Source organism: Jaculus jaculus, chromosome 3, assembly GCF_020740685.1.
Source record: "Jaculus jaculus isolate mJacJac1 chromosome 3, mJacJac1.mat.Y.cur, whole genome shotgun sequence".
Taxonomy (NCBI): Eukaryota; Metazoa; Chordata; class Mammalia; order Rodentia; family Dipodidae; genus Jaculus; species Jaculus jaculus.
This window is the reverse complement of record NC_059104.1, coordinates 30,122,636-30,134,589: the sequence shown is the minus strand read 5'-3', so window position 1 is coordinate 30,134,589 and position 11,954 is coordinate 30,122,636. Positions and strand designations below refer to the sequence as shown.

The 11,954-nt window shown below is 41.7% G+C and overlaps 1 protein-coding gene across 1 annotated transcript; it reads right to left on the bottom strand.

Moving 5' to 3' along the window:
- Positions 1 to 1,973: 1,973 nt before the first annotated feature.
- LOC123459520 (trypsin-like) lies at positions 1,974 to 11,731 on the bottom strand. The gene is made up of 2 exons (XM_045146265.1): positions 11,701 to 11,731; positions 1,974 to 2,686 (listed from the first exon to the last, which is right to left on the bottom strand). Exons 1-2 carry the CDS (start codon positions 11,729 to 11,731, stop codon positions 1,974 to 1,976), a joined length of 744 nt encoding a protein of 247 aa, XP_045002200.1.
- Positions 11,732 to 11,954: the final 223 nt, after the last annotated feature.

Below are 11,954 nucleotides of genomic sequence, written 5' to 3'. Positions count from 1 at the left end.
CTCGAACCGGGGTCCTGAGGCTTCACAGGCAAGTGCTTAACCGCTAAGCCATCTCTCCAGCCCTGGCCTTGCTTTTTATGTGAAAGAGAGAATTGGTGCATCAGAGCCTCCAGCCACTGCAATCAAAATCCAGACGCTTGCGCCCCTCGGACATATGTGCTACCTTGCACACGTGTCACTTTGTGCGTGTGGCTTACATGGGACCTGGAAAATTAAACATGAGTCCTTAGGCTTCACAAGCAAGCGCCTTAAACCACTAAGCCATTTCTCCAACCATCTTCTCACTGTTTTGATGTGCAAGGACGCTCTTAACAAGATGGTCTCTGCCTCATCCTGAATCTCGGAAATAACTTTGAATAGCGTCTACCTGCAGAAGGACCTCAGCGAGGTGAGGTCCATCCGCATTTGCTTTGCTGACGTCACTGCGACTCGAGCCCTGGGCGGGTAGCTCCGTAGTACAGCATCTGCTGAGACACATGAAGCTCTGGGCTCTAGCAACCAGAAAGGCAAAAGATGAAAAAAACAATTTTTAAAAAGCCAGTTTTTGGATTTGTTTGTTGAGGTAAAATCTAGCTTTTACTAACCTATAAGCCAACTGCCTCTTCTAGTTTACTCTTTTTAGTTAGGAAAAGTGGCACAAAGGTAAATTTTTGTCTTAGAGAGCTTGAGGAAGGGAAATAAGGAGCGAGGAAGGAAGAATGGGGAGAAATGTCTTTCCGCTGCTTCTGTTTGTAGCTCTCTATGATAAACACTGGGCTCTGAATGAAATGTTCATATAGGGAAAGTGGGAGGTGGGCCGAGTCTAAACTCAAAAGTAACAGAATTTTCACATTTAAAACCACAAATAAATAGTCTTATTCTGTTGGGACTATGATGGGAAATGTAGCTGATTCTGAACGATTAGATATCATTTTCTGTTCACTATTAAAAACTTGGAACAGGTTGAATTATGTGAAATTGACATTTTATGGGTGAAATTGTGTAAATATCTTCAGGATAGCCACTTCTGGCCTCTAGGTAGAGCTTTGGGAAGAACATGCGTTCCACAAGTTCTGAGGAGACACCGGGTGGGTCAGGAACCTCTCACTGTGCTCATTTCGACAGACATTGCCTTGAGTCTCCATAGAGTCGGCTACCTCACTTTGTTGCCATGACAATCCCATGATCCAGGGAAGACAGGAGTTAGTTTTTCCCTCTGTTGTTGAAGCAACTGAGGCAGGTGAATATATCAAGATCAGACAGTGGAAATCAGGAGAGAGCTGAAGTCATTAGAACTAACAACATTTGAAACCTGTAACTAAAATAGGTTATTCTGCAGCCCAATGCACTGTTTGAAGTTATACATGATTGATAGATAGATAGATAGATAGACAGACAGACAGATGTAAGCAGTCTCTTTGAGAATAGGAAAATTAGTCAAACACAATTAATTTACTAAAGTCTACTTGTTTTGGTGAAATAACCAATTTCACACCAATGGAATAGCCACAAGGATAGAGTGGCAGCTTTGAACAATTCCTGGTTCTTTCCCCCTCACAAGTGCTTCCAATTGTTCCTTGAAATAAATAGCTTGGTGGCTCAAAATATCAATTTCAATTTTAATTAGTTTAATGTAATAATTCATTAATTTAATGCTTAATGCTCCACATTAATCTTTTATTCAGTTTTCAAATTGAGACCAGGGTCTCTTAGGCAAGCACACCACCACTGAGCTACAAACCCCAGCCTCCATTTAATTGGTGAAGGTATTGTAGCTCTGAGCTTGACAACTTTGTTAGTTTCTTCCTTGTCCTCTGATCTTGCTTTCTTTACAGATGTACAGGTTTTTCTCCAAATCTAGAGCTATGTCTTCCCAGGATTCACTGCTACCTCATTTTCATCTTTCTTTCTTTTTCTTTTTTTTTTTTTTTTTTTTTTTTTGCGGGGTCAAACTCATTTTATTGGCACAGTGTCTGCACAGGGCCCCGAGTACTTCAGTTGGCAGCAATAGTCGCCTGAATCCAGCTCACGAAGTTGCACACCTTGGTGTACACTCCAGGACTGTTCTTCAGGGCACAGCCATAACCCCAGGACACGATTCCCTGGAGCTGCCCATTGCAGACCACAGGGCAGCCAGAGTCACCCTGGCAGGAATCCTTGCCTCCTTCGAGGAAGCCAGCACAGAACATGTTCTTGGTGATCTCCCCAGGGTAGGAGGCTTCGCACGCAGCCTGAGACAGCACCCGGGCGTCCAGACACTGCAGCAGGTCTGGGTTGTTCACACCAAAGCTCAGGGTGTTTCCCCAGCCGGAGATGAGGCACTGGGTACCAGCAGGAGCACAGGAGCTGGGCAAGGCTACCGTGGCCACCCGGGAGTTGATGGTTGCGGGAGAGGAGAGCTTGATCAGCATGATGTCATTGTCCAGGGTCTTGCTGTTGTACTTGGGGTGACGGATGGCCTTGGCAGCATTGATGAACTGCTCAGTCCCCTCATTGACTCTAATGTTATCCTCCCCAAGTCTCACTTGGATGCGGGACTTGTAGCAGTGAGCTGCAGACACCACCCACTGGTTATTGATGAGGGAGCCTCCGCAGAAGTGGTAGCCAGAGTTCAGGGACACCTGGTAGGGGACAGAATTCGGTGCGCAGGTGTATCCTCCGACGATCTTGTCATCATCGTCAATGGGGAAAGCCATAGGCACAATTGCTGAAAGACATCAGGGAGGAACTCTATTCCCATAGCTTCATAGATCATAAGGTTTCCAAGGCATGGGTTCACAGGAAAATAGCTAGACCCTACGGGGCCCAGATCTCTTCTGAGCAAAAGGTCAGGACCTCATTTTCATCTTTCTAATGTAAAGTTTGAGTTGCCCCAGGCTCCGTCCCAGGATCTTTTTGATTTCGTCAGCACTCTCTAAGTTATCTCATCCATCCTCATGGCATTCAAGACTATTTAGTTATAAATTTAGATGCTATTTTATGTAATTCTTAATTTATTCATTTATTTATTTGAGAGAGAGAGAAAGAATGGGCGGGCCAGGAGCTCCAGCCACTGGAAACAAACTCTAGATGCATGTGCCTCCTTGCGCATCTGGCTTACATGAGTACTGGGAAATCAAACCTGGATCCTTAGGCTTCACAGGCAATCACCTTAAGTGATATGCCATCTCTCCAGCCCTTCAGATGCTATTTTCAGTTCTTGTTTTTGATTTTCAAGATAGGGTCTTGCTCTAGCCCAGAATGACCTGGAATTCACTCGATAGTCTGAGGATGCTCTGGAAATAACATCCTCCGACCTCTGCCTCCCAAATGCTGGGATTAAAATTAAAGGGATGTGCCACCATACCCAGCCAGAAGCTACGTTGAAAATCAACCTGAAGATCAAAATCTAATTGGTAACTTATATTCACCATTTGCTTATTTAACAGGTATCTTAAGATTAGGATGTCAAGCAAAATAAAAGAGACTAATTGCAAGAAGGAGGTGACAAAATAAAAAAGACTAATTGAGAGAAGGAGGGGATATGATGGAGAGTGGGTTTGTGAAGGGGAAAGTGATGGAGGGGAGAGAATTATCTGGTTTATTGTCTATAATTATGGAATTATTGGCACAGAGCTACTCTACAGAAAATCCGTCAGCAAGGGTTTAAGCAACGCAGTGACAGAGCATGTGCTTGACAAAAGAAAGGAAGGAAGAAGGAAGGAAGGAAGGAAAAGGAAGAAGGGAGGGTGGATGGAAAGGAGAGAAGAAGGAAGTGGAGAAATAAAGAAGGAAAGAAAGAGGAAGAAGAGGTGGAAGAGATCAACAATTTCTTGTTTATTCTTTCAGAAAATATCTGTGTAAACAAACATGTTAAAGACATAAATGGGAATTATATTACATATGTTCAACATCATGTACGTCCATTTAACATTATGACAAGCATTCATATTTGCATATATAAAACTTATAAGACTTTTTGTTTGCTGGATTTTTGTTCCTTTGAAACAGTTTCACTATGTAGCCAAGGCTAGCCTTGAACATTCAATCTTCTTGCCTCAGCCTCCTAAGTGGTGATATTATAGGTTTGTGTCACCACACCTAACCTCTACCTGAGACTTTAAAAAAAATTTTTTTATTGACAACTTCCATAATGGTAGACTATACCCTCCCTTCCCCCCGCTACTTTCCCCTTTGAAATTCCACTCTCCATCATAACCCTTCCCCCTCTCAATCAGTCTCTCTTTTCTTTTTTAAAGGCTTTTAAAAAATACTTTATTTATTTGACAGAGAAAGAGGGAGAGAGAGAACAGGCATGCCAGGGTCTCCAGCCACTGCAAACAAACTCCAGACACATGTGCCCCTTGTGCGACTGGCTAACATGGGTCCTAGGGAATTGAACCTGGGTCCTTTGGCTTTGCAGGCAAGTGCCTTAACCACAAAGCCATCCCTCTAGCCCTCTATTTTATTTTGATGTCATCATTTTTTCCTTCTATTATGATGGCCTTCTGTAGGTAGCATCAGCCACAGTGAGGTCATGGATATCCAGGACATTTTGTGTCTGGAGGAGCACATTGTAAGAAGTCCTACCCTTTATTTGGCTCTTACATTCTTTCCAATGTAATCTCAGGGTGGCCTCAAATTCACAGCTATCTTCCTACCTCTGCGTCCCAAATGCTGGGATTAAAGGTGTGCTCCACCACACCTAGCCTTAACTAATACTTTTTTAATAGGAATTTTTGCATATAAAGCATTGGGTCATTGATTTGTTTCAAAAAAGGGATATATTAGGAATTCAACTTTTTTTCCCAAATTAACTAGTCCAAATGAAGTAGCTCATGTTGTTATCATCCATAGTTCAAAGAGCAGAAGACAAACTCAGAAAGGTTACGTGGTACTTGAATAAAATAACTTGACTGAAGTAACATATTTGCCTCAACATGCTACATTCTTGTCATTCTTACCACCCCATCTTCCAATGTCAGAATCATGTATTTCAGTTGTAAATGAGGGAGAGAATTTTAGCTATAAAAAATGAAAGTGACAAATCAAAAATTAGTGAACTCTTTATTGATGGTTTCATTCAATAAAAGTTGTAGTAGGACTATGCCACAAATATGAATAAATTTTTTGTATTAAAACGTATCATAGCATCATTGAGGTCATTTCCTATCTTTGACATCATACAACCTATAAGATTCAAATAAGATGCCTCCTAACAAGAAAATAGGCTAGAATGTTGATACATTTCATAATTTACCTTTTAAAGATATAGTTCTCTTATTGTATGATCTTCCATGCAAATTTCTCATTTAATGTGGGTCCTGATAACTTCAGATTAGACACAAACACTTCTTTTTTTATCCAAGTTTGGTAAGCATGTACATGTGCATGCATATGTCTATATGTCTGTAAAACTGAGGAAAATATACATATTTTTAAGCTATTTATTTATTTACAAGCAGGGAAAAGGAGAGAATGAGTGGGCATGGCAGGGCCTCACATCACCGCAAGCACACTCCAGATGCATGTGCTACTTGGTGTGACCCGCTCGACATGGGCACTAGGGATTTGAGCCTATGCTGTCAAGCCTTGCAAGCAAGCACCCAGAACTGCTGAGCTAGCTCTCCAACCCAAGAAATATCTTTTCAATAGCTTTTCTATAGTCTTCAGATATCAATGAAGTCAAAACAAATTGAATTCAACAGATAATAATCTTAATTAGTGGCATAGGTTTTATGCCTGTAACTTTCATAAGTGGTCACTCCATTGTCAATTTTCTCAAAAATTGCACTTGTGTATACAGGAACTTGCTTCATGGTTTGAGTGTTATTTATTACCTAGAAACTCTGGACTATTTGTATGTATTCAGTAACCTCATATCATATCATTATATCATATCATAATAAGCCCCAATAATCTCTACTGAGTTGTTGAGTAAAATTTTCTCTAGATAACATTGTAAGTGATATCATGAAGAAAAAGTTAGCATTATATATTGATTTGCAATGTAATTCACAGTGTCATGTAATGTCACAATTTTGCTTTTTTTTTTTTTTATTATTCCAACTTCAAATCTGTAAAGTGTAGCTAGCTACTGGTTCCATTGATTTTTGCCTTGAAGGAGCAAACAGACAAAATAAGATTCCAGGACTTCAAATGATCTAAATCATGGCTACTTAAACATTTTGACAAATTCCATGGTGTTTCTTTGCAGCAATAAGAGACCTTGATACATCTCCTTCCACATGCAAATAAATTAGTAATTGTAAAGTTATATGTTACAATTGTTCAAGGGGATATTTGTTAACTATCTTCCAGAAAAAAAAAAAAATGATTTTTGCTTTGCCACCTGAGACAACACAGTGCATTTCAGGTTAGCCTGAGCTAGAGTGAGACCCTACCCTGAAAACACAAACAAACAAACATTTATTGATCAAATGTCAACCATGTGGTAAGAAGTCATCTTTGTCACCCACCCCCACTGTCGTAATCTTCTGTCCCGCGTATGCTTAAAGCAAGGATCCCGCTGACCTTGGACTGAAACCTCTGCAAACATGATTCAAATTATATTCTTCCTCCCCTGGGTTATTTTGTCCCAGCAACATAAAACTGGCTAACACCTTGAGGAGAGCATCATGTCTGGCATAGAATATCTTATAGCAGTGGGTCCACAGCTAGGAGAACCTTAGGGAAGCCCTAGTTAAGTGATGTATAAACATGTAATTGTGATATTTTTTAAAAAGTGGAAAAAACACAACTTCTGGGGCTGGAGAGATGGCTCAGGGGTCAAGGCACTTGCCTGTAATGCCTAACGACCTGGGTTCAATTGCTCAGTACCACATAAAGCCAGATGCACAAAGTAGTGAATACATCTGCAGTTTGTTTGCAGTGTTAGAGGCCCTGGTGGGTTCATTCATTCCCCCCTCCCTCCCTCCCTCCCTCCCCCTCTCTCTCTCTCTCTCTCTCTCTCTCTCTGTCTTTCTCTTTCTCCTTGATATATATATACACATGAACCTAGGGAAGGAAGGGAATGGGTATTCTCCATCCCTGCCCCCTTTATTGTGCCCTGACAAGGCTCCTTAGGTTCAGCTCTACTGATACAGTTTCTGTTGGCCTAGGGGGAGGGGGACAGGCTTTGTCCTCCACCGCCCTTCCCCAAGGACCTGCCAACACGTCCTGGCATGTTTCAAAATGGATACAGTTTTCCTTTCTCTACAGAAAAACAGAGAAGCTATTTCTTTGTTATTTGCTAGAAGACCCTGGTTGTCCTCTAGGAGGTAAAACTCAAGTGGGGTCCCCCCTCATGACCAGACCTCTCCAGAGCTTTTAACTCTGATATGCCTGATACTTAGTATCCAGGAATCTGTCAGGTACACTGCATGTTTCATGCTCAGCACAGCCTCCCACTGCAGTTTCTGCTCCAGACACCTGCCTCTCTCCCCTCTGCAGCTAGTGCTTTGTCTCCGTACACTTCATTTTCTTGCCCCTCTTCTTCTTCTTTTCTAAAATAATATTGTAAAAGAAAAATCACGCATATTTTAAGATATTTTATTTATTTATTTATTTGTGTATGTATTTTTAATTAGTTATTTATTTATTTAAGAGTGACAGACAGAGATAGAAAGAGGCAGATAGAGAGAGAGGGAAAATGGGCACGCCAGGGCCTCCAACCACTGCAGACAAACTCCAGACACGTGCGCCCCCTTACGTATCTGGCTAATGTGGGTCCTTGGGAAGCAAGCCTCGAACCAGGGTCCTTAGGCTTCACAGGCAAGCGCTTAACCACGAACCCATCTCTCCAGCCCTATTTATTTTTACTTGAGAGATAGGGAGGGAAGGAGAGCGAGGAAGAGGCAAATAGAGAGAGAGAGAATGTGTGCATTAGGTGTGCGTCATGATATTTAAATAAACTGAGGCTAAAGTCAAGATGGTTAGCATGACCACCTGGTCACAGTACCTTTATTTGTGATGAAAGAACAAAAGATACCCCCTCAGTAAATGTCAAGCATGCAAACACTGCATAGGGTGACGTGTGCCTCAGCAGTCGGAAGGCCAGTGCAGGGCGATTGCCACAAGTTTGAGAGCAGCCTGGACTAGCAAGGACTAGGCCAGACAAGGCTACATGTAGAGAATATGTCTCGAACAACCAGCAACGCAGCACGGTGGAGCAAGCATGGCGAGACAAACCCGTAATCTCAGTCCTCCGGAAGCAGAGGCAGACAAACTCATCAACAACTATGCAACATTTTAAGCATGTCTTATTTGTCTAAAATAAGATAGGATTTTGAAGACAGCACTAAATTACTACTATGTAAAATACTTAATAACTTCAGATTAATTATATATTCAAATACATGTTTACTATTGTATTAAATAAAATGTTAAATTTTTCTAAAAGATTTTATTTCTTATTTTTTTACAAACAGAGAGAGAGGGAGAAAGAAAGGGCATACCAGGGCCTGTTGCCACAATAAATAAACTCCAGACACAAATGCTACTTTGTGCATCTGGTTTTATCTGCATACTGGGGAATTAAACCCAGGCTGTCAGGCTTAATAAGCAAACACCTTTGACCACCGAGTCATATTTCCAGCCTTAAATTAAAGAAGAAGAAGAAGGAGCAGAGGCAGAAGGATAGTGTGTTCTAAGCAACTTTAAAGAAAAAGAAAAAAGAAAGATATAATACAGTATTAGCAGTATAGTATTAGTGCTGTAAATTAGATCTGAAGGATTTATCCATCCTGTATATGAGTAACACCTTGTATCTTTTGTCCAATATGTTGTATTATATTTTCTTAGTTCTAATGCTATGCTTCAAGTTGATAGACCTTGGTATTTGGAAGTTAGATTTTCATTTTTATTTGGCTCAGTATGGTGATACCTGCCTATACTTTCAGAAACTATATTCAGAAACCAGTGGCAAGAATATCAAAAGTTCAAAGCCAGCATGGGCTACATAGTGAGACCCTGTCTCAAACAAAATAAAACAAAACAACAACAGAAAAAGATACTATGGGCTGGAGAGATTACTTAGTGGTTAAGGTGCCTGCCTGCGAAGCCAAGGACTCATGCTGAACTCTCCAAGTCCCACGTAATCCAGACACACAAAGTGAGGCAAGTGCACAAATTTGCCCATGCACACAAAGGGACACACATGTCTGGTGTTTGATTGCCATGGCTAAAGGCCCTGTCCTCCCAATTCTCTCTCAAACTCTCTCACACTCTCTTGCATAAAATTAAAAAGGGCAGCCTGTTGGGCTTGCCTCAAAAAAAAAAAAAAAGATACTATATATTTTTGAAAACAAGTTCTCACTCTAGCCCAGGCTGACCTGGAACTCACTCTGTAACCCAGGCTAGCCTCAAACATACAGCAAGCCTCTTGCCACAGCCTCCCCTATGTTAGAATGAAAAGCATGCACCACCATTCCCAGCTGATATTGTATATTTATTTTCCTTTTCCTTATTTATATATCCTTGAGGTGAGGGTATAGCTCAGTGGTACAATGCTTACCTAGCATGGCTCTGGTTCAATCTCTCTCTCTCTCTCTCTTTTTTTAAATTTCATTCAAGCCCAGGCTGACCCGGAGCTCAAGGTGATCCTTCTACCTCAGCCTCCCAAGTGCTAGGATTAAAGGTGTAGCCACCATGCCTGGGCTTGATTGATAATTCTGACATTTTGAGTCTTTGTTAAACAATTTTTTTTTCTTGTCCTGGCTATAGAATGTATTTCTCTGCTTCCTTACATGTAGAGTTTTGTTCTTTTTTTTTTTGTTTTCTTTTAGCTTTGTTTATTTTCTAAACATTGTGAATTTTAGAATGTTAAGTGCTAGATTATTTTATCCTTAGAGATTGTTATACTTTGTTTTGGCAGACAGTGTGAATCAGTTGATTCATTTCCATGTATTTCTTTGTCTGTTTCTCCTCCTTATTCCACCCCCTACTCTCTCTCTCTCTCTCTCTCTCTCTCTCTCTCACACACACACACACACACACACACACACACACACACACTTTCCCTCTCTTCTTCCTTTCCTCCTTCCTCCAGTGTTAGAGATTTAAGTTGACCCCATGTGGGCTAAGCACATGTTCTAAACCATTCTCTCCCCCCCCCCCCACACACACACCATGTTTTCCTGCATGTTTTAATGTAATTGCAAATTCAGTCAAACTTACAATGAAGGTAAACCATCACAGAAAGACAACAGTATGAAGCAGACAGTACAGACCAGGTCAATTCTAGGAACACTGAACTTTAGGGTTGTAATGTAGCTCATGGAATGTAATGTAGCTCAGTGGAAGAGCACTTGCCTAGGATGCATTTTATTTATTTTTTTTTGGTGGAGGGGTTTCGAGGTAGGGTTTCACTCTATCCCAGGCTAGTGTATGTAGAGTATGTAGTCTCAGGAAGCCCTTAAACTCACGGAGATCCTCTTACCTCTACCTCCCAACGCTGGGATTAAAGGTGTGCACCGCCATGCCCAGCGCATGTAGCTATTTTTGATTCTCAGCACAAAAAGTAAGGAAGGTAGGGAAAAAGGGAGGGAAGGAGGAGAAAGGAATGAAGGAAGAGGAAGGGAGAAAGAAAGGAAGGAAGGGGGGGGTGAAAGGAATGATGATGGCAAGGACCTTAACATAGAACACTAAACAAAATGGTAGAAAAGGGGAAAGGCTCTCGCTCAGTAGGGCTATGCACAAAAGAATAATGTAGAGCCCAGGGGCACTTTCACAAATGTACAAGCTGGGCTGGGGAGGCTGCTCAGTGGTTAGACACTTGCTTACAAATGCACAAGCTGTCACCGCAAAGCTGCTTTAAAGCGGGAGTTCTGTCCACCGCACAGTACATGAAGGAGGGAACCTGTGCTTCCTGCTCTGTTCATTGGTACCATGGAGGTGAAAGGCCTTGGGAGAAGTCTTACAACCAAACTACTTAGCAAAAGAAGGTGTTTCTGTATCTCTAAACCTTACAGGCCTCCTTCCCTCCACTATCTAAGTGGGGGACCACTCTGAGAACCAGCATGGAGACAGAAATCTAGTTGTAGCTTGGATTCAGATACGTCCACACAGGTCTGTTTTTCATAGAATCAGCAAGTCATGCTGACAAGGCAAGAGTGTACACATGGGCAGAACTGAACCAGAAACACAAATGCCAACATGGAAACACAAGAACTGTGAGAAAAGCCGGGCGTGGTGGCGCACAACTTTAATCCCAGCACTCAGGAGGCAGAGGCAGGAGGATCGCCAAGAGTTCGAGGCCACCCTGAGACTACATAGTGAATTCCAGGTCAGCCTGAGCTAGAGTGAGACCTTACCTTAGAAAACCAAAAAACAAAAAAGAACTGTGAGAAGAGAAATCCGTAAACAAGCATCCAGGAAACTCACGACTCTTCGAAAACAAAATTGAAGACACTGAAATGGTTGAATTGCTAGACACAGTATTCAAAGGTTTAGTTTAAAAGATGATTAATTGGCATCCCATGTCTTTAATCCCAGCACTCAGGAGGCTGAGGTAGGAGGATCCCTGTGAGTTTGAGGTCAGCCCCTACCTTGAAAAAACAAAACAAAACAAAAAAATCAGAAGAGAAAATCAATAGCCTTAAAGATGATCCAAGCAAACAGATGAGTGAAGGAAGAAAAGAAGAAAAAAAAGAAAAAAGAAAAGAACTAGAGGGCTGGAGAGATGGCTTAGTGTTAAGGCGCTTGCCTGCAAAGCCAAAGGACCCAGGTCCAATTCCCCAGGACCCATATAAAGTACCCAAAGAAGTATATTCATTTGAGTTCATTTGCAGCATCAAGAGGCCGTGGCCCATACTTCTCTCTCTCTCAAATAAGTAAGTAAAAATATTTTTGGGCTGGCTTGAGATGGCTTTAGCACTTAAGGTGGTTGCCTGCAAAGCCAAAGGATCCGGGTTCAATTCTCCATGTAAGCCAGGTGCACAAGGTGGCACATACATCTGGAGTTTGTTTGCAGTGGCTGGAGGCCCTGGCATGCCCAT

Bases quoted from the DNA above. Each gene is read 5' to 3' on its own strand.
- LOC123459520 (XM_045146265.1), bottom strand. From the start codon at position 11,731: ATGAATATACTTCTTTGGGTACTTTATATGG. The intron at 2,687-11,700 runs GTCCTGGGGAAT...GATGTCTTTCAG, and splicing joins TCTTTGGGTACTTTATATGG to CAATTGTGCCTATGGCTTTC.